The sequence below is a fragment of the Tenrec ecaudatus genome, chromosome 5 (assembly GCF_050624435.1).
Source record: "Tenrec ecaudatus isolate mTenEca1 chromosome 5, mTenEca1.hap1, whole genome shotgun sequence".
In the NCBI taxonomy this organism is placed as follows: Eukaryota; Metazoa; Chordata; class Mammalia; order Afrosoricida; family Tenrecidae; genus Tenrec; species Tenrec ecaudatus.
Genome location: NC_134534.1, coordinates 52,088,445 through 52,110,585, shown reverse-complemented (window position 1 = coordinate 52,110,585; position 22,141 = coordinate 52,088,445). Strand labels below are relative to the sequence as shown.

The 22,141-nt window shown below is 40.5% G+C and overlaps 2 protein-coding genes across 6 annotated transcripts in view; one reads left to right on the top strand and one right to left on the bottom strand.

The window, feature by feature from the left end:
- WWP1 (WW domain containing E3 ubiquitin protein ligase 1) overlaps window positions 1-7,455 on the top strand; it is an 88,736-nt gene extending 81,281 nt beyond the window's left edge. For 2 of the 4 annotated variants that reach the window (XM_075549516.1, XM_075549515.1), the window contains exon 25: window positions 5,913-7,450. In XM_075549516.1, the coding sequence (XP_075405631.1) occupies window positions 5,913-6,012 (100 nt within the window). In that variant the 3' untranslated portion in view covers window positions 6,013-7,450. Of the gene's footprint in view, window positions 1-5,912 lie in introns of all 4 variants that reach the window. The other 2 variants (XM_075549517.1, XM_075549519.1) reach the window with 2 other exon arrangements.
- Window positions 7,124-22,141, bottom strand: part of RMDN1 (regulator of microtubule dynamics 1) — a 38,456-nt gene continuing 23,438 nt past the window's right edge. The window contains exons 5-11 of one of the 2 annotated variants that reach the window (XR_012784496.1): window positions 20,738-20,827; window positions 18,356-18,411; window positions 16,248-16,335; window positions 15,286-15,316; window positions 13,987-14,120; window positions 8,785-13,562; window positions 7,125-8,686 (exon numbers count right to left, since the gene is read on the bottom strand). Coding sequence is in view for 1 of the 2 variants with exons in the window: in XM_075549520.1 (XP_075405635.1) it covers window positions 13,512-13,562; window positions 13,987-14,120; window positions 15,286-15,316; window positions 16,248-16,335; window positions 18,356-18,411; window positions 20,738-20,827 (450 nt within the window). In the remaining variant the exon portion in view is untranslated. Of the gene's footprint in view, window positions 13,563-13,986; window positions 14,121-15,285; window positions 15,317-16,247; window positions 16,336-18,355; window positions 18,412-20,737; window positions 20,828-22,141 lie in introns of both variants that reach the window. The other variant, XM_075549520.1, reaches the window with a different exon arrangement.

Sequence of the window (22,141 nt, the reverse complement as noted above, 5' to 3'; positions counted from 1 at the left end):
CATTAGAAAGTCGTAAAAATGATTTGCTTGCTTTCATCTTGAGGCTGGCCATAAATCCCGTGTGTGTGATAAACGGGAAGTGTGTACAAATCACCGCACACCAGCCAACGGTGACTCCGGAGGGAAAGCTCTCGGGGCCACTGTGGACCATTGCTCGAGTTGAGAAGCGAACTTGTTTGCTGAGGAACACCATTTTTTCTTAAAAGAATGACAAAGTCAGACATTGATACCTGGCAGACATTTTCTTGAAAAATAACGAAGCCTGTCACTTCAAGGAAAACTGACAGTATTCGTTGGCAATGATAAAAATCGAGCTTTCAAGCAAAAATTAAGACAGTTGGGGGAAAGTGGTATCCCATCTCGACCTTGGAAGTGTCCCGAGTATTTTTGAATGGAGATTTGTATTAAAAACTGGTTTCTCTCTCATTAAATATGCCAACCTGTGTAAAGTCCTTATCATTTAGTGAACCAGTTTTTCCCAATTATCAGTACACATTGTTACATAACCAGGCATGGGTTAAAAAAACATAAGAACAATGGCTTTTAATGTAGAAAGTAAAAAAGCTTATTTGATAATGTTTCAGAATCTATCTTGTGAGCTTATAAAGTAACTATCAAGTTTAGTATTAAAAATTGCCACAATTATCTTGAAAATGACTTGAATATGGTTATAGGGTTATAGGTTATATGGTTATAGGGGGTTCAGGGGAGGGAGAGAAAATGAATGAATGAAATAATGAAAAAGAGGCACACAGATACATAGGCGAAAAAAAATGTTGGGGGGCAATGATTAGAGTATTTTCCAAGCGTATTTGTGTGAGCTAGATTTTCATACACTTAAACCAAAACAATATAATGTAACATATTGAAGGTTGTTCTTTGAATCTAGGTGTCTTCAATTAAGTGAGGCATTCATGAGATTTTTAAAATAAAACCACTCCATTCTTTTTAAGACTTTTTCCATAAAAACAAGTTATGCTTATCTTAATTCAGTATGAATTTTAAAGTATTTGTTTAGAATCTCAGTTTTTAAATTCTTAACTGAAAAGAAAAATGACATGGGGTTCCACCTGACCTCCAGCTGCACAAAAACCCAAGCCACGGCCATCCAGTCTGCGCCCGCTCTCAGGAACCCTGAGACAGCGTGGCCATGCCCCTGTGGGTCTCGCAGTCCAGTTCTCTGTGGGGTCGAAAGCTATCTTTCTCTCGTGGAGCCGCTGATGGTTTCAAACTGCAGACTTTGAGGATCAAGTCCCAAAGCATAACTCCTGTGCCATCCGGGCTCCTCCAGCTACACGAGGGGGACGAAAGTCAAACCCACCTCCGTGGGACCCAGGGCAGGTTTCTTAGAAGCCAAGGCCAGGCCTCCCCACCTTACCCATCCTCACACCTGTTGCCCCTCCCACAGCTCTCTACTTTTCAGCTGGTTCCATAATTCATTGCAGTGGTCTTATCGAACTCATCGACAATGCTCACAGCTACAGGGTTCATTAAAGAAGTAAACGGGTTACAGATGCTCACTTACTCAGGTAAGATAGTGTCTTCTTAGCCTGGCAGACTAGCAGGCCCCTGAGCCACACAGCTTTTTGGCCTCTGCCTTGCTGCACAGTGTTACAAAGCTCTTTTAGGAATGCTAATAAATGCCCCCAAAGGCAAGCACTCCACTGTAAGGCTCCACTCCAGCTCCCTGGGCCAGCAAACCTAGTTGTCCCCCCACTCCTGCCGAAACCACTCAGCTGTACTTGCTTTGTGTTCTGGGAAGGTCACCACTGTGGCTCCAGCTGTGACTCTTTGTTCTGCTGCCTTTTCTTGGGTGACAAAACTGTCTCCTAGCTGGGCAAGTTCAAAGCTCAGGTATCTTATCCACCCCCGCTTCTTCTCTTACTGGTACATGCTTCTGAAATGGTTCATTCTAGAGCCAGCAGGACAGCCATCACAGTTAACCCTGTTACCAGTCACTGGCCGCTGCAGCCCATCAGCCTCTCCCCTCCCCTTCTCAGACCAGAAGGAGAGGTCATTAGGTCAGAGAACCAAGACTGTGGCTGTTCCCTGCCATCAAGTCAGTGCCGACACACGGCATCCCGGCAGGGCCGGGTAGAAGCGCTCCTCTTAAGTTTCTGAGACATAACTTTACGGGAGTAGAATGCCCAGTCTTCTTCCATGGAGCAGCTGGTGGTTTCAAACTGCTGACCTTGCAGTGAGTCCCCACTACACCCCCTGGGCTTCTTAGACTCTGGCTAGAAGAGCCATAGCGAATAAGTCACTGCACTGGGCTGCACTGAACTACCATAGGAAATGTTCATGGAACACCCACATTAGTAAGGGGGGAGGATTCGTTGATATTTTCAGTAGTTTTTAAGAGCAAAAAGGGTCCAAGACCAACTACTCTAAGAACTAAGTAGTTTCAAGGGATGACTCCATTAGGCAGGGAGAGATTATAGAAGGTAGGGGAAAGCTCATAGCTAACAGATGCTATTTCTTAAGAAAGGTGAAAAGGGGGATTCTAAGTTCAAGTTGAGGAAGTGGCTTATGATAGAAGCAGGAATGCTTCCCTTTTGTAGCAAGAGACAAGGAATGGTCGAGTGAAGCTACAGGTGGGCTTAGCCTTTGCGAAGGGAAACTAGAGTTAGGTGCTCGACTCCACTAAGTGTGAGATGAAACCAGTAAGGATGAAAAAAGGAAGACTTGTGAGGAGGAAAGGGTGGGAGTAATCGGTTCAGGCTGTACTGGATCACTCAATTGAGTTCTTAACTACTTAGTTGTATGATTTTTTTCTCCTTCCAGCAGTTGTCCACTGTCCAGATGCAAGGTACAGGATTGGAGAAGGTGCCATGGATGTAGGGTTCTAGCTCTGCCTCATAAGCTTAAGAGGGAGAGAGGGACTCAGGGTTTCAAAGCATGTGCACAGTAGTAGTTAGAACGATGAGCCAATTGCTACAGCAGTGGTTCTCAGCCTGTGGGCCGCGACCCCTTTGTGGGTCGTCTGAATCATCACAGTAGCAAAATTACAGTTAAGAAGTAACAGCGAAAATAATGTTATGGTTGGGGGTTCACCACAACATGAGAAACTGTGTTAAAGGGTCGTGGCATTGAGAACCACTGCTCTACAGGAATTATAGTGAACGGTGAATAAAGAAGTGGGAATAAGAGGAAGCTGAGGATCACGAGAAAGTAATAATAGGCAGCATTGTAACTGAAGCTAGCTGGAAGGACAGCTGGTCAGGAAATAGGGCGCTTAAGGTGGCATTTCCTATTCTTGTGGTTCTAGGGATGATTAGTAACTGAAGAAAAGTGGAGGAATGGGTCATTGGAGCGAAGCACAGGGAACTGGGATAAGTTTTCTGTTAATGAAGCAATCGACCACAAGGGGTCAGTACAAGATAGCAACATGGTCAGAGAGAGATGGGGAGAGAGAAGGTACATAGTGCTTACTCTGTGCCTCAGAATTGTGACTGACTACAGGGCGAATACTCTATTTCAGACTAGCCAGATTTCAGTGAAGACGAAGGAATAGTTGTTAAGCCCGTTGGAGACTGTACATCAGAAGACTGAAATTAATAGTGTGAAAAGATTTGGGACGGAGGATAGGAATGGGGCAATCACTCAAATCCAGCAAGACACAGATCATTTTTGGGATGAGTGTTTGGGTGACAACCAAGATGTAACCCAAAAATCATTGCCAGCAACTGGATGCCAAGGAGAAGCAGATTTGATTTTGTGCATGTACACACACAATTCAGATGCAAATTGCTGAAAGGAAAGGTGTTTTAAAGTGTTCCACATTCTGATATCCATAGCAAGTAAAAGATGAATGGTTTTTAGTATGTCTCTGCAAACCAGAAGAAAACATGATAGGTAATGTCTAAACACAGCCCTGTGGGTTATTTTCAAGTAAGCGGCTTTCTTATTGGTTAAGCCAGCCTTTATGAAGCACCTGCTGTGGGAGGCAGAGAGGTGAGTGTTGTCCAAATGCAGAGGCGACTCTGCCCTGGTGGGTCTGAAATCTGATGAGAAGCCAGCTGATCATAATACAGAGTAGATCAAGGTAAACGCTCTGCTGGATGTAAAAGAACATAGGGATAAAGATAAATTCATCGTAAAGCACTCAAGAGCCTCTTGGAGGAAATAGAACCTTTTGAACTCCTGTTTGATGGTTTTTCCTGGCTGAAAAGGCTCTATGACCCATGGGCAAACCAGGCCAGGCGCATGCTCAGAGGACGTTCCACTAGTTGATGGGGAGTTCCCAGGGCACACGGGCTTTTCTCCCCATCCTCCCAGTAGCCTCTGGGGTGGCGACAGGATGTTGAAGAGTGAAGTAAACTGGGATATCTCTAATTAAAAAGGTACCTCTGGCAATGGTTTAAGGCAAGATAGGTTATGGAGATTTAAAAAAAATTTAATGGGGGCGAGGTAAGTAGACAGGAAATTTATAATGGTTCAGATACGAGAGGTTGAGACACATACATACAAGGATCCAGTGGTCAAAGAGATGTCGGAGAGGAAAAGGTGGGAGAGATTTGGTAGAGAGAATGACAGACTTTAACAAGATAGGAGAATTAGAAAATGACAGGTTATTTTTGTATACCCAAACCTACTCTCATTCCGTTGATTCACAGTGACCACATGGAGGCTGTAAATCCTGTGGGAGCAGGCAGCCTGCTCTTTCTCCCACGGAGCTGCTGCTGGTTTTAAACCGCTGGCCTTGCAGTCAGCAGTCAGCACGTTACCTCACAGAAAGATTGGGGTTTTTCCTGACCTCAGCTGACTACCCATCAAGCATGAGATTAAAAAGGGGAGGGCCACATATTGCCTGTTTTAAATTTTGCCACAAACATATCTTTTAAGATAGGAAATAAAATGGCCTGAAAGGGGGACCAAGTCTTGTAGCTGCCTGTCTTGTTTTAACCATCACCAAATTAACTCACTGCCCATTCCGGCGGCGCACAGCATCCCTACGGTCCACGACTGTAACTGCTGCAGAAAACCTCACCTTTTCCCTGCAGAGCAATGAATGGGTGGCTGCTTGTGATTAGCGGCCCAGTAAGTACGTAGCCACCAGGCCCCCTTTGCGTGATTTTACAAGGCGCTGAATTCTCTGGTTGTGTTTAGGATCAGCATTCATAGGCTCTTCCACTGGGGTGAAGGCCAGGAGCAGAAGGGAAGTGGCGGGAGAGGGAAGAAAGCGCCTGAGGAAGCTTAGAGACGGGACAGATGAGAACATGGAGGTGGAGAGGTTCAGACGTGCTATGTAGAGCTACGTAGCCACATACAGAGCAGGACCCAAGTCCTGGTCACCCAAATCCTAACCAAGTGACTCTGTGCTGCCTCACCAAGTTAAATGTTAATTATAAAGTGAAAAACAACTCATTGATATTTTAATATTTCTAATGTTTTTCTATTTTTTATAATTTAATCCCAAAGGGACTTCTTTTGAATATAATTGAAAAAGTATCATTTTAGAAAATGTTATAGATGTCTATTTGTCTATTGGCTGTTTCTCAAGCTTGTGAGTTTCATGAGGATAAGGATTTCGTTTTCTCATCACTATATAAACTGGTACATAACAGGTATTCTGTCAATAACTGAATAAATGAGACACACTTTAACTCCAGAGGAGTGAAAAGGATTCATGGCACAGTGTACACAATATAGTACAAAAAGAAAAAATTCCTGAAAATCCTAGTCTTTATCAACATGTTATCATCTACTTTATGCATATATTGGAAATGTGCATATATTGCTATCAGAAACTAGGTTATGTCAATATTAATAATATGGTAGCAAATGGTTAGAATACTTCCAGCAAATTTTTACATAGCCTAATTTCCTCCATCTACTCCATTTTTCAAATGGGCTGTCTTCAGTTTGTTTTCTTGAGAAATGCATCTGATGTTGTTTTTGTTTTTGTTCAGTTTTAATCGCCTGGATCTACCGCCGTATAAGAGTTATGAACAACTAAAGGAAAAGCTTCTTTTTGCAATAGAAGAGACAGAGGGATTTGGACAGGAGTGAACGTGGCTTGTCCTGGAGGAGCTCTTGCTTTGAAATACTCGAGCCAAGAAAAATTGCACAGAGTGTATATAAGCTGTTCATTCTGTACAGTGACGCTTCTGAACCTCTCAAAGGATGGTTTCCGTTCTTCCACAGAAATATGCAAAACAGCTCACCCTTTTCTACTTTATTTATTGTCTCCTTGACGTAACTGACCAGGAAAAGAAAAGTTCATCCTTAAATTTTGAAGCAAGCAAGACTTTATTAAAAAAGAGAAAAATAAGTATATATCTATATAAGCATATGATAGCGGCTCTAGTTTTATAGAGCCACGAGTGTATTAATGACAGCCATCCATTCAAAAGATCTGGATTCGCTTTAACTCGTGTCTCTTATCCAGAGGAAATGCCAATTGCTCCATGTTCTCCCCTATGCAACATCTCTTAAGGGTGTGTAGCTGCATGGCTGTTCAGGAAGGTATTAAGGGCTTAGGCCAACTCTTACTTTGAGCACATTGAGAAATGCTGCTGGCTTTTCTGAAGACAGGTGCTTGAACCCGTCGATTTCTTTTCAAATAAACACCGTAGTTGAAGTTTTTCCCTCTTTGCTACAGCAAACAAAGTCATGAATGAAACACAGCTTTCACAAACGTCCTCTCTCAGGGCGCTGATGCCACTGAGCTCATTTGTAGGGACTGGAAATCACTCATGGAACAGCATCGAGGCTTGTTTACATTGTTACTTTGGGATGCTAGGTACTTGTGGAATTAAAAAGAATCAGGCAAGTACTGTTTTTAAATCTGTGTTCTTCAAATTTAACACATAAGAAATTGATGCAATTTGATACTTAGGAACCTACAAAAGGAAATGTGAACTTCACTGCTTATGTTTGTGTTCAGAGTTTGAGTTTTACAAAATCAGATGGAATAAAGGGTTACACATGCAGTTAAATGCTCACATGAGACGATCAATTTTCTATTAGTGTTCAAGTGTTTCCATTCTTCTGAAATTCATGAAAATTCTATGTACTTGAATTAAATAAGCATATATGAAAATCTTTTGGTCCTCCCTACTTTTTACATAGACCAAATTATTTTTGTTCTAAATAAACAATTAACACCTATTCATTGTTTTTCATTATTAAGGGCATTTGCTAAACTACAAAGATGTATAACAAAATTTTATGTAAATGACATTAATGCTACTTTTAGCAAATGGGGCTTCCTTGTTTATAGAAAATTTACATTTCCATTTGTATCATTTTTTCAATGTGCACTGTAAATTTCATTAAATTTAACTTAATTTTTTATAACCATGGAACTGACTTCCTAGAGTCACATGTCACTGTTACATGCACACAGAAAATACAGAAAAGTTTCAGATTTCATTTCCCTCGGCACGTCTTTGAAAAAATTTTATTTTTCTACACATTAACTTATTGTGTTCTGCAGTTTTATTCAAAATTTACAGTAAAGATAAAATAAAAGCAGTGGTCCACATGGTTGACTCCTTTCCAAAATTCTAACTACTCTTTTGGTCATTGTCAAAAAAAACTGTATGAGGTTACAAATAACCCTTTAAACAAAATGGCATTAAATTGTACTGAGTATCAGACACAAAGAGAATACAAACTACTCTATGAATTTTCCTTTGACAGGCTTTCAGTGAAGACGGGCATCATGTAGCAGTTGTATTTGAAGCTCGTAGAAGGAACCGTTAGAGGGCTCGGTATGAGTCCCCACTTGTGACCCCACATACAAGGTAGCAAACATCCTGATAATGGTACAGAGAGACGGAACCAGCATTCTGGAGAAGGCTGCCTTGGAGAACCATCAGTGCCAGTCCTCAGGCCCAGGTTTAAGCATGCTGCCCGGCAGGCAGAGCCAGCTTACCTCCTCACTGGCAGTCTGAGGAACTGGAGGAAGGTTGGGCCACTTCACTTGTGTGTGTCCCTGCTCTGCACTGGGCGAACCATAAAGCCATTCTAAGTGCACAGTCGCTGTGCCCAGACACGAGGTTCTTGAGGAAACAGACGAGAGAGGGAGGCTCAAAATGGGTTCACATTGCTATTTCATTTCCGTGGCGAGCCCAGGGGATAAGAGCCGTTTCTCACTAAGATTGGTTATGCCCATCTTCCAGGGAAGGAAACTATCGGTGGTTTGCTTCTTTAGGACTCTCTCCATCCTAGACAGTTGAGGGTCAAAGACTTGAACGTCTGACTTCAGGTAAGCCACCAGCAGCTCTTCTGGCCATGAAAACGGTGCACTGGTATGTATGCTTATTCAAAAAGACCCTTGACTGGTAGCTGTGCCTGCACTGGGAAATTCTGAGACACCATATACTTGGTGTGTAAGTCGAGTTTTTCAGCACATTTTAATGCAGTTTTGGTGGTAAAATTAGGTGTCTCAGCAGATACTCAGGTTGGGTACACTTGAATAGATGCAGTGCTTGGCGGGCAGTGAGCTTTGGGCTCCTGGGCGCGTCAACTACAGCTACATGCCTTTACGAAGACCCTGCACTGTCACCTGAGAAGACGGTTGTCCTTAGACAGCGGGGTGGATGGGCTGCTGCAGACTGCCGGCCGCCTTTGATTCTTTTCCTCCGACTTCCTGAGTAAACTGCTGCCAAGTGTGGCCATTGTAGTCTTGCTGGGTCTGAGGGTTTTAACTGAACCTGAAATTGTCCTCCGGAGGATACTGCAGAAGCAAAACAAATCTTGCTGAAATATGCAGATGAGAGAATAAAGGTTCCGTAACTTCTCCCCACTCCATTGAACAGTCAAACTTGAAATCACCTGGGGATGTGGTTCTGCCCCTTGGGAGATAAACCCAGGCTGAATCCAAAGTCTGCCTTTATTAGGTTTCTTTGCACCTAGTGTTTCCTCTTCAGTCACAGACATAGGTCGCTGCCCACAGAAGGTGGTAAAAGAACAGGACAGTCATTAAAGCCCCTGTACCCTAGGCCAAACATAGCCCTCCCCTACGTCCTCAGTAACACCTGGGTACAATCCAAGAGAATACTGTGAGCACCATGTGAAAGCATACAATACCCCCACAGGGATGTAACCAGATCTAAAACTGAAATCTCAAGTCCAAAAATTATCTGACCAATCTCAACTAAGTACTCAAATCAGATAATAGTGTTTTTACTAGTAGCATTTTAGTGTCTAGTGATAATAAATCCTTTACATGAATAATCCTGCTCTTCACAAGTCCATTGTTAATTTTTGTTTTAATGTTGCTTTCTTTGCAGAGAGGATGAATTTTTATTTAAGTTTACAATTAGTCTACAACTCATGACTAGAAGCCTGTTTGAGAGAATTTTACCTTCAAGAGGTTACAGAGCTGCTCCGTTACTCAGAGTAAGGGCCACCTCAAGTCCTCGTCTCAGCAGAACACATATCCACAAGGGGAGGTCTTAGCCAGCAGCCATGCTCTCAACACGCTGAGAGGACAGTACTACACATTCCTGTCTACATGTATGTGAGGAAATACACATCTCCAACTTGTGGCTCACAGGAGAGCAGAGTGAAGTGGGCACTGCACAGGAAGGAGAATGTGACTGGGTCCTAACTCCCTGCAGCAGGCCTCGACCAGACTGAGGAAATGCCCATCTGAGATCTAGTGAACCAGGCTCCTAGAAATTCAGATGAAGCAACCTGGAAAGTACAGACTCGGGATCTGGGGGAGATACAACATCAGAAATATCCACTGGTGAGTAAAGGAAAAGGTCAACAAAGCTCCACAAAAGAGCCAGCCATTGAATTTCCCGGGCATCTATTCCAGAGAGGAAAGCGTCTACTAGAACCCTGTGCATGGTGTCCGTGGCAGCTCTAACAAAGCAAGTATAGCCCAAAGGGCTAAAAACACGGGCTTATCTATGCCAACGGGCTTCTAGTCAGCATTAAAAAGGGGCAAACGATTGATAGCATAAAGTTGGACCCCAAAGGAATTATGCTAAAAGAAAAAAGGCAGCTCCCAAATATTCCTCTTGGATTCCATTGACCGCATTCTCAGAAGAACACCATTGTAGAGTTAGATAAAGGACTATTGGTTCCCAGCAGCTAGGGATCAGAGTTCGAGGGTAGCATGAAAGATTTTGTTATGGTGCGACAGTTCTGTTCTCCCCAACATTCACACAGTGAGACTGCACAGAACTACACACTCAGGTGCAGGTCAAAAATGGTGACCTCTGAACAAGCTCGGTGGACTAGACCATTGTCCATTTCCAGCTCTGATACTATACTGTGGCTATATCGTTTCACCACTGCGGGAAACAATACATTGAACTATAATTTTTACAATCGCCTTTCAATTTATTTAAGATTTTGAGTCCACAAGGTATCAGAAACCAGATTCTTCCCTAAATAAAAGGTTTTATTATTGAAAGGTACCTCTTTTTGTAAGGCCATTTTTAGAGGGTACTCTCATTTTCTCTTAGTTTTTCCGTTTTATTGGCATATAAGTCATGTACTATGCAATTTAAAGGCTTACGTATATTGAGTAGTACAGTCACGACGATCAGTTTTATATGTTCATTTTTGTACACAGTTAGCTCCCCCAAAAAAAACAAAACTCCAGTCATAAGAAACCATTCATCTAGTTACTGTCTATAGATTTATCTGTTCTGAACTTCATATAAAGAAAAATCATTAAAAATAAACATAAAACAGAAAACCCTCAACCCAAGATAAATCAATATAAAAAACACTGAGGGACAAAGGCAAGAGTCTTAAGCTCCTGTGAAGAGTCTTGGAAACCCCTGGGGGCAGTTCCACCTTGTACCATCGGGTTGCTATGAGTCAGAATTAACCCAATGGCAGTGAGTTTGGTTTGAGAACAAGTTAAAAATAGGTGATACAGGAAAACAAATGGTAACTTTAACATTTAAATTAACAAATGTTAAATTTAAAGATGTTACATTTTAACATCAATATCTGTGATAATCCACTTTTTAATGCACTATGAGGAAAATGCTGTTCATGTGACTGGCCAATTTGTACAAGACAATTCAAAACCAAAAAAAAAAAATCTGCCATTGAGTTGATGTCAAGTCATAGCAACCCTTTAGGACAGGGTAGAACTGCCCCCTGTGAGTTTCTGGAGCTGTTTACAGGAGTAGAAAGCAGAATTTTCTCCTGAAGAGAATTCAAAGGCGGCATAATCTCCATGGTGACTCTACAAATGGATCCAGCTTGGTCATCCACAGCCTTCTGTAAACTGAGTGCTCAGTAGAAGTTTTAGTCCAGTTCTTTCTTCTGATCTTGGGTTTTACTATTTACTCTCCATGGATTACACAAGGCTGGTGTACTCTGTACGGACTTAGTTGGTGCCCCTTCACCTCTTCCCATTTCTTCATCTCCTCCCATTACTTGCTATTATTGGTGACCAACCCCCACCCCCTGCATACATGCATGTGTGTATACACACATACAATCAAATCCTCTGAAAAGAACATTAGTCATTCTAAGAAAGTTAAAAATTAGAAAATTTCCAATGAAAATAGTAAAATAGCATGCTAATAAGAATTAACTCCATAAACTATTACAGATAAAAAATCCAAACCAGAAACTCAGGTAAACAACCTACAGACAACATGGCAAATGACAAAAATCAGTTGGGGCAGATTGAAGACAGAAAAAAAGGGTAGAACAAAGGCAAAGACTTCTGAGAGATGAAAACCAGGCAGGCATATTAAGGAAGCATCCACACAAGAAAAAATATATAGTAAGAGATAAGGAAGAACTGAAGAGCCATGAAAATGAAACAAAGAAAAATCACACTGATAAGATATAAAAGGTAAAGATCCAACATGTAAATCAGTGGAGTCTGAAATGTTGGACTAAATATATAAAACTCTTCTCAAACTGTGACAGTCAAATTCACAGTGATGATCTACATGGCAAATAAACACGTCCAAAACTGATCATCATGAGGGAATAAAATGGATCAGTTGGAGATCAATTTGATGACATAGAAAAGGCAAACAAAAAAAAAAACGGGAGATGCTGTCAGCCATCCAAACAGATAAGTTTGAAAAATGTTTCCAAGAATGGAATCGCAGATTTGACAAATGTACTAAATGTTGTTTGGTAAAAATATTTTAAACACATAGCTTTGAAAAAAAATTTTTTTTGTACCCTCTCCTATGTTCTGAGACGTTTGAGAAACCGTGGGTTTGGCTGGGTGTTAGGCGATGCTGGCAAATGACGAGCATCCTTACTTGCAAGCACAGCGTCCTCTAGGAGGTCATCCTTATTCTGCACAGCTGCATGCTGAACTATTTGGTGATGGCATTTTCCCATGCTTTAATGTCCAACTTTTAGAAATATTTATACAAATATACATGACAAAATACATAAATTATAACAAAAGGTTAACAATTGTTGAATGTGACTGATGGGTATAAAGAGTTCACTACATGGTTTTCCTTTTTGCTTAGAAAGTTGCAGGATAAAACAGAAAGAAGCAACAATACACACCCATAGTTCGGGGCTGTAACAAAACAATTTCCAAATCCTTTTGGGGGAAACCCCTGTGTGTACACCCTGATCTGAATGGTGCTTGTTGCACATGTACTTTTCACACACTGACAATGGTTAGGGGCCAAAGGCCAGGCTGCTATTTGAAAATAGAGATGACAGCAGCAGACCGTAACATGGAAGATGCTGTCATGACAGAGCAGGCAGATTGCCTTTTTCTGTAGTTGCTAAATTACATCATTACATAACTCTAAGCCATCAAGAATCAGTCTAGTTATACCCTTAACCATCACAACCAGTGTTACTCCGTCCTCCCATTTGGCATTCATTATTACCAGAAGTACATCGTTAACCTACAGAACAGGTGAACAGACTGTGTGCTAAATGCAAAATGTGGGCTAAGATAGTTGATAACTGAAGAATAGGTGTTACTTCTGCTTACAAAACTTACCATTTACAGTAGAGGCACCCAAGTCTCAAGTCCCACTGCTTCACCTTCATTTAGATTTCTATTTAAGATGCCACGTGTGGTATTCCATGTAAGCCACTGTGAAAATACTCCACGTTTTGAAAAGGATACAACTCCATTTTTAGGCCCCTCATGACTCAGTTTCCTTGTGCAGGTTCCCTCCAAAATATCTCATCAATCACTTTATACCGACACTGTAACTTTCACAGTAATCTCTCTGCAAGATCTCAACTTTGCATCAACCCAACTCCCCTCTCCCAGGGAGCTTTCTTTTCTTCATCTCCCATCCTAATGTGGTAAAGCTTCCCTAGGGATTGACTTACCACTTTCTATTGCTGGTGTCGCACAGATGCAAAATAACCAGCCGCTGAATCAGGGAGATAACTCCATCACTCTTACGGCATCTGTTTCTTTTATCTTGTAATTTATGAGGAAACCTAACACTGTGTATTTAATCTATTACATCGTCGCATTAAAAAAGAGAGAAAGCATATGTAGTCTATGGTAAATGTATTTATAATTTGAGGAAAAGGCAATGTTAGGTAGTCATGTGCTATCTTTGAAAAAGTTCTCAATTCTTGTCACTGAAACTTGTAAGCAACTGAGCAGCTTCGGTCTGTATCTAAAATACAAAAATAGGTGTTATAAGCAGAGTAGCATGGAAATTACCTTGTGAAAATTTTCATAACGTGGAATATGGTTTCTAAAAATTTCTAGGATAGGGCATAGCAAGAAAAAAATGTGACAGTAACCAAATAAGACTCTTTCAGAGAATTCTTCCACTTGAGTGCACAAACTTGGCCTTTGACGTTTTATAAATCTAACTTGATTTGTCAATTGTGTCAAACGGGATTCAGCAAGTAATCTCTGGTGATACCGGCTAAGCAATTCGATACGGAAAGTGGCGTGCTGTCAATAAATTCACATTTGAAACAAATGCTATTTTCACCCCACAACCTCCTGTATCTAGATAATTATGTTTGGAAAGTTTTTAAATTACTTTTATTTACCAGTGCCTTAGTGGACACCTGTTGGCCTTACTTTACCTGTTTATCTTCTTCTGTGTGTGCTGGATAGTCTTTGGCTTTCATCAGCCAGAAAGCAGCAAGTTTTTTGTTCTGTAATTTCAAATATGTCTTCCCTAACAGCAGCAAGTTTTTGCTGTAGAAGTTGGGATCCACTGTATATAAGAAAGAAAAACAAACTTACCTCAGAGGAAATGTTGCTTTTATTTGTACTGGTTTCATTTTTTCTGGCCTGAGTTCTAATAATAAATTTTATGCTAATAACTGACTTAGGCTATTGTTGGCCTTTGATAAACTATTCATGCCTCAGACAAATATTTTAAAAATAATAATTAGCATTTACCAAGTACCTGTTGTGTGATAGGCACTATATTATACATAGTTCTACTTTTCATAGTGTTATGAAATAGGTATTATTTCCATTTTATATTTGAAAAACGGAGACTCCAGACAAAATGTAAGCACTGAGAGTAGAGTGGTTTTCTTCTCATCTCTCCGTTCCTTGGTGTGTTCTAAGTGCCGAGAACAGTGTCTGGAACGTAGCATGCACTGGGAGCGTGCTTGCTGATTAGTGAACAGAATCAGGACGACCAGGTTTTCCAAAGACATTTGAACAGCACTGGATCGGCTCAGCAGCAGGTGGAGGATGATTAACTGTGCGGTCTTGAGTTAAGCATTTTACCTGTCTAAACTTCATCTCGTGCACATCAGCGCCGTCAGGTGGGATCAGACTCACAGCAACCGGACAGCACAGAACAGAACTGCCACATCGGCTTTCCAAGGCCGCCTTCATGGAAGAAGACTGTCCCATCGTTCTCTGAACTGAGCGGCTCGTGGGCTTGAACTGCTGATTTGGGGTTAGCAGCCAACGATCCCACAAGGAACGCTGAATTATATCAACTAAAGGGTCACTCCAGAATTACAGCTCTAAGTCCAGTAGCAACCTATTTCTTGTTCAGGTGCTGTTCACTGGATGAAAAAAATTTTTAATTGAAAAACAAAATTTTTTACCTGTCTTAAAGCATCTACTGTAAAAAGGGTAATTTTTAAGGGGGGGGGGAAGAGGACTTGATGCAGAGGGCTTAAGTGGAGAGCAAATGCTTTGAAAATGATGAGGGCAAAGAATGTACAGATGTGCTTTATACAGTTGATTTATGTATGGCTTGTGATAAGAGTTGTATGAGCCCCTAATAAAATATTTTTAAAAAACAAAAAAGGAAAAAAAGGGTAATTTTTTTCATTTAAAAATATGTATTCATACAATTCTGCATTCACAGTTTTACCTATACAAGTAAGTACGTGATACCAACATATTATTACCTTGTTCTGCTTTGTGAAAATAGTTTAAGGCCTGTTAAAAACACAAATGAGTAAATGCATTGTTACATGAAAGTAAACTAAATCACCTAATAGTCCATTTTTCAACAGTAATAGTTAATATAAAACCAAACTCACTGCCATTAAGTCTATTCTGACTCATGGCGACCCTATAGGACAAGATTAAAAACTGCCCCTGTGGGTTTCTGAAACTAACCCCTTATCTGAATAGAAGGCTACATCTTTCTCCCACCAACGGCTGGTGGTTTCTAACAGCTGACCTTGCAGTTAACAGCCCAATTCATGACCTCTACACCAGGCAGGGCTTCTAGCAGTTAATAGAATTATAAGAAGGTATAGTCCATTTCTGAAAGGAACTTTGTTGCTGTTTGGAACTTAATACAAAATTAGCATCATTCAGGGAAATATGTAGAACCCAGCTACTTTGACCTTTCTTTTCTTAAATCTTTACATTGACTGCTAGTAAAAACTAATAAAACCCTAAATTTACTTTAAAATATGAAACAATATGAGCCTTTCATACTCACTTTCTACAGAAATAGGATTAATGTTCCTTTACCAACACAGATCACATCCTTTTCTTTTTCAGATAAATGATTCACTACTGTGTGGACTGTACCTTAATCCTGGGAGGTAAGAGTAACTATATTTTCTGTGGGTTTTTTTACTTTTATATAATATAGACCAAACAGAAAAGGAAAAATAAAATTTAGCCATGGTCTGGTAGCTGGCAATATACCAGAATTGTTAGCCACTCACGTAACGCAAGAAAGAAAAAAAAAAAACACTCACCAGCCATGGACAGTAAGTAAAGTGATTAGACAGTTGACTAAGAGAACTAGTAACTTGCTCAAGTCCCTCACTGAATTAGACATCAGCTGTGTGACACAGTAGACTGGTAAGTTATGAAATTGCTACTAAATTTAAAAAGGACATCACACTACCTCCTCATAGGTGGAAGTAGGAGGAGTTGCAAACAGCATTTTAGCAATGTTTCTTTGATACCAAGGCATCTCAGCAAATGTGAAACACCTGTAAGGAAACAAAATAATGAACTTAAAACTGCAGCATCTTTGTTTTCTCTTTTAAAGAGCTAAGCATCTCAACAGGTAGTATAAAAGGAGTTTCCTCCTGCTGTATTTTGGAAATTAGTATTTAAATGCTCTCCAGCAGGCTAATAACCATGCTGAGTTACCTAGAGGCTGACTTGTATTCATCCACAGTTGCAGGTGTACTTTGTGATTAATTAAAAATAAATAGTGAGCATAGCTATAATGAAAATAGAGAATACCATCCACCACTGGAGTGCTCACTTTGTGCAGGTGCTGGATTAAGTGATCATCTCCCTCATCTACTCCCTACAACGATGGACAACAGAATCATTCCCCCGTTTCCCCACAGCCTTTTCAGAAAATGAAAACAAAGTCAAGAAAAAGGAAAACAACTACACAGTATATGCATAAATAAATCCAGCAACCAACACTCTTCTAAGTCCACATTCGTAAAAGGGTGAGGCACGGGACTAATGCCCCAGAATCTTCATCTGCTCTTGAGAGAAGTACAGCAAAGTAAGGGGCGCTAATCACAGTCTAGACTGTACACTAGTCGTCCACTCGTCTGACCGCGGGCATCTGAATGACTGTCCTTCAGTAACCATTAGTCCCAGTGCTGTACTATGGGGTATTTCTCTTTTAAAATGAGTATAATAGAGGACTGGTTATACTGTTAATCCTTTAGATGACAATAAATATTTCCCTCTGTCATCTACACCAAAGAAAACAGTGGCCAACCTGTCTCAAGAGTCTTAAATCAGCAAGCATTTAACACAAAATGCATCTCAGACCAGCACAACATGGTCTAGTTGGGCATAAGATCTTTGAGACAGGAAGCCAACAAACCTGGGTGGGACCCATCTAGGGCAGGTGGGGGCTTGATTCAGCCAATGGGGTCAGAGAGTATCATTGACCACGCCTCTCAATGAGAAGGGGAGTGGGGTGGAGCCAGAAGTTCTTACTGCTCTCCCAGCAGCTCCTACACAGCTCAGGGAGGCAGGGTTGCCCCCCCAGCCTGAGGGGCTGCAGGTGTCCACTTGTGGGTGTCAAGTGCCCTGAGGGGGCCTGTGTGAAACCTGAAACTCCTTCTGTCCTTTACAAAAACCCTCCTGGATCACAAACCAGGCTTCTGCTTAAGCCAAGGACCCAGGTATCCCCCCTCCCCCCCCCCCAGGAAAACAACAGATCTGCTAGGCCAGTTGCATTCAAAGCAGAGAGTTCAAGGTGATTGTTTTGGGATTTCAGAGGGTTTGATCTTTCTATTTTCTTGAAGGGCACGGGGCTTATTTTGAAAAGTGAGAACTTCATTGGCGAGAAAAAGGCCAGGGAAGGTGTGCTGAGGAGCTTTACTTCCCGCATGACACGTGCTCATTCCCTCCCTCCGGGAAGCACGGCCATTCTCCTAAGAGGGTTTCTGTGTGAAACTTTACCTGAGCCCCTGGGAAGACCGGGTCTTGCCCCTACAGACTTCTTTTTGATCCCCAAACTCAAAGAACACTTCAGGAGCACACCTGAGCCATTCAAGGAGGCAAACCTGTCATCTGACAGTCGTGAATAGAAGAGCACAGGATTCTTTGGGAAAGGATTAGAGGTAGAAACACCACATTTGAAGTGTATAAATGGAAAATGGAGAAACAACACTTTAGATCGTCATATTTTTGTTTAATAAAGTTTTATGATTTTCTAATAACTTTATTTACTAACATATGGGAACAAGAATAGTGTTTCCCAACAAAGGGAATTTAAAGTTTTAACAGAATAGTTACAGTATTTTTGAAGACTTGAATACATGTTTCTAAATGATTTGAAAAACAGGGTTTAACATGATCAGAATCAAATTTAGTTGTTTCTAACAAAGATATAGGTGCTAGTTAAAACTGAGTTAACACTCTAGACTATGTCAAATAGTGTTTTAACATTTTACATGTTTTAATGCACTATAAGATATTTATTATACATAGTACAAAATATCATTGAAATATTAAAAGAAATTTTCTTACCAAATACCCATAAGGTGAATTGAAGTAGCATCTTTAGGGTTCAGTTCAATTGCTTTCTAATAAGAAATAAGAAAATCTATTATATATATTTTCTAAACACCAAAAATTATTTTGTTTGCTGAAGCCAGGATTAAAAACATACATGTACATATGTGTATATATATATATATATATTGCTTTACATTTCAATTCTGCTACCATAATTAATTAACACCAACTTCTTTTCCCCTACCTCATACTATATCAGTTTTAGTACGTTATTAATAACTAGTAACAAGATTATTGTTCTACAAAGCTCAGAACAAAGATTTAAAACACATGAAATACCTAAAGGAAACTAGCTTTGAAAACATTTATAATTTATAGCTCTCAATGTTTCCTCCAAATAAAAATTAAACAAATCCTTTTTTTTATCAAATAGCATACAAATAATGAAAAACATTTTGCCCTAAAAGAGGGGAAAAGGCATACAATTTTTATGTTTCTTTCTGTATACATTTCTGTTTAATTTTCTCCTCTATTGTCTAGTCACTCATAGAAATGTCAACTCAGAATATATAGTATAAAATATGTCAATGGAAACTCTCTAATTTTTATTTACTATGTAAAAGTCCTATGTGAATTAGTATAAAGCAAAGTTACAGAATTCTATTCAACTTTAAAGAAATGACTCTCCTTATTTCTTGAAAAGCACTAAGGAAATCCCACCAGTGAATGTTAAGCGCATTAAAATTAAAACTTAAAAAAAAATCAATTAAGACTCCCTAGTGTTGATTTCCCAGTAACCCTCCAGTTCATTTTGGGTTTGGTAATGCAAGGTGCACATCTTCAACTAGTTCCCGTGGCCAAGATCATGGCCTCTAAAAGAATGACTGCCAGGGTTCAAAGCACATTTCAATGGCTCCACCTTGTTGACCTGGGCATATTCGATCTTCTCATTATACTTAAGCTCCCTCTTTTGTAGAATAGAGAATATACTTGCTTCACGAGATTATGACTTTAAGCCCAGTGCCTGGCACTTATCCTCTGTCACTCTTCACATCATTACTGTGTTCAAAGTACCAGTCCCTCGACGCATCACTAGATCAGCTGGCAGAATGGCTAAGTGCTTGGCTACGGACGGAAAGGAAGGCCAGTGGGTCTAATGCATCCGCTTCTGTGTAAAAGAAAGATGAGGCCATGCTTTCCTAAAGATTGCAGCCTGGAAAATTCTATGGAGTTCGACTCTGCCCTAAAACATTCCTTGGAGACTCAACTTGGCAGCACAAAACACTGACTAATGTTACAAGTAGTAATCACAGAGGCAGTAGATAGCATATGATAACGGAGTGTGACTTGGCAGGGACCTAGCTTTAATAATAATCAGCAACCTAAATTTCACATCTCCTTAAGTAGAATGTACAGAAAATACATTTTAACGTACTTAGATAAACTGTTCTCTCTAAGCAACCTTTCTTAACTAGAAGTTCTGCTAGAAAAGTAAGCCCTACAAAAAAATTACTTAAGTGACTATTTTCTCAATTCTTCCAAGAATGATATAAAGCTGGTACCATTCTAGATACATGACAGAGAAACAAATTTGTTACATATAACAAAACAGTATCTTGGGCATTCGTCTAATTTTCTTATGGAATAGGCTGAGAGGAATTGCTCTGAAGTACACCCTTTCTTTGATAATCTCCCTCGCCATTAGTTTAGCGGTCCATCAAGCACAGGGAAAAGACACTTCCTTCTGACTTTAGTTGTAATAATAGAATTTGAGATGAAAACAGCAGAAATTGATTGGTTTAAGCCAGGGGTGGGGAGCGTCCAGTCCACTGGGGAAAATCATCCTATCAGTTAGCGTCACACTCCACCAAAGAAAAGCCATTCAAGACATTACATTAGGAGTGAGTTAATTAAATGTTCGGAAAAGTACAGCAGACTGATTTTTAAATTGATAATTTCATATGCCTCACAAATGCTGTTATAAAGGCCCAAACAGCCCTTGGCAGAGAAAAGGCTCTCCATCTCTGGTTTAGGCCAATAGGGTAGTACAAAATGTAGCCGCCTTGATACAAGTTTGCACAACAGCGTTTTTCTCTTGGAACACTTGCTCTTGCTAACCCGCGAGCATGCTGTGAAGGCTCGGTGCTTCAGATGACAAGTGGCACTGCGGACATGGGCGTCCAACGGAGTGCAGCTATCTAAAGGCCCTCAGCTCCACCACGCAGAATCCCACCGCAATCAGCTCATATCGAGACTTGGGAGAAACAGTCAGTTGCCACTGCTATCAGGCATTAAATTCTAGGTGGTTTTTTTATATAACACTGGACAACTTAATCAGAAATCTATTTAGAAAAGTAGATTTTATATTCACACAAGTTAATGATTTATCAGTACCTGAAAATGTTCCTTGATGACGTAGGCGTTTGCAATTTTAACCTTGATGCCTTCGTAGTCGCCGACATCACTAATACAGATTGCATACCACTGAAACGGGGCAGAGGGTGCGGTGCTTAATGTTATTCCACGTAACAGGGTAAAACTGCAGTTAGCTATTCAATAGTGAATCTCATTAAATACAACAGCATGACATGAAAACCGTAAGTGTACTGGTACACGCAAAGAAAAGGACACCTGGCTCTGCAGGAACTGACACCCTAGTACTAAGCATAGTATGTGTTCATAAAGAAATATAACACAAGGCAGGAAAGAGCTAATCTTCTGCAAATTAATGTTTATTACCAGCAAATAATTAGAGTATAATGAACACACAAATAATGACTCAGGTTTCTGGTGAGTTTCAATTTAGAAAGATTTACAAATGAATGACTATCCGCTTGTGTCCTCATCCTTCTACAAGTGCCACGCTACAGTAGCAACAGCCACGCTGTGTCATCGGCGAGCGTCCCCACACCAGGGCGTGGGGAATACTAGGCCCAACGGAGACGATCTGAGTTTGCTCCACAAGAGCTGAATAAAAGATATGTGGACTTCAGTCTATGGAGTCTTTTGCACAATGCATACACACACCCAGCTGCGAGTCAGTCACTGGACCCAAGATAAGGAGGGAGAACATGTCCGCGTGACAGAGGATCTGCCAAGAGCAACGGAGGAGGTGAAGAGGGCTGGTGAAGCGCTGGGACAATCCAACCAGTTTTTTACTAAGGTCCAAATGCACTGTGCCTGTGCCTTTAGGTTCTCTGAGAAACACTGTTTCTTCCAATGTACTCCTTGCCCCATTTCTGTGCGCTTTTTTGAAGGGCTCCAGGTGGTATAACTAGTAGGCACTGGACTACCACTCTGCAGTTTGGTAGCTCAAACCCATTTGCAGTGAGTGACATGAAGGAAAGTGGGGGATCTGCTTCAGCAAAAACCGCAGTCGGAAACGCTCAGGGAGCACTTCTACTCCAGTCAAAATGGACTTGGTGGCAATATTTTGTTAGAGCTATTTTCTGTGAAATTCTAATAATTATAAGCAAAAATTTTAAACAACACAATCTGTTTAAATCTACTCTCCCCTAAAATCTTTTGAATCTTGATATGTTTATTGAAACTAAAAACATATAATTTAAACATATACACCTCTATACATACAGACTACACTGATTTAATCTCTATCAACTGTTACCTAGAAGCCCAATTCCAGTTGAATCAGGGACAATACAGGGCTTCAAAATGATGTATTTTATAAGGAAGGCAGCGGTTTTTTGTTTTGTTTATTTTAAATCATTTTATTAGGGGCTCTTATAGCTCCTATAACATTCCATACATTTACTGTATCAAGACTATTGGTACATATGT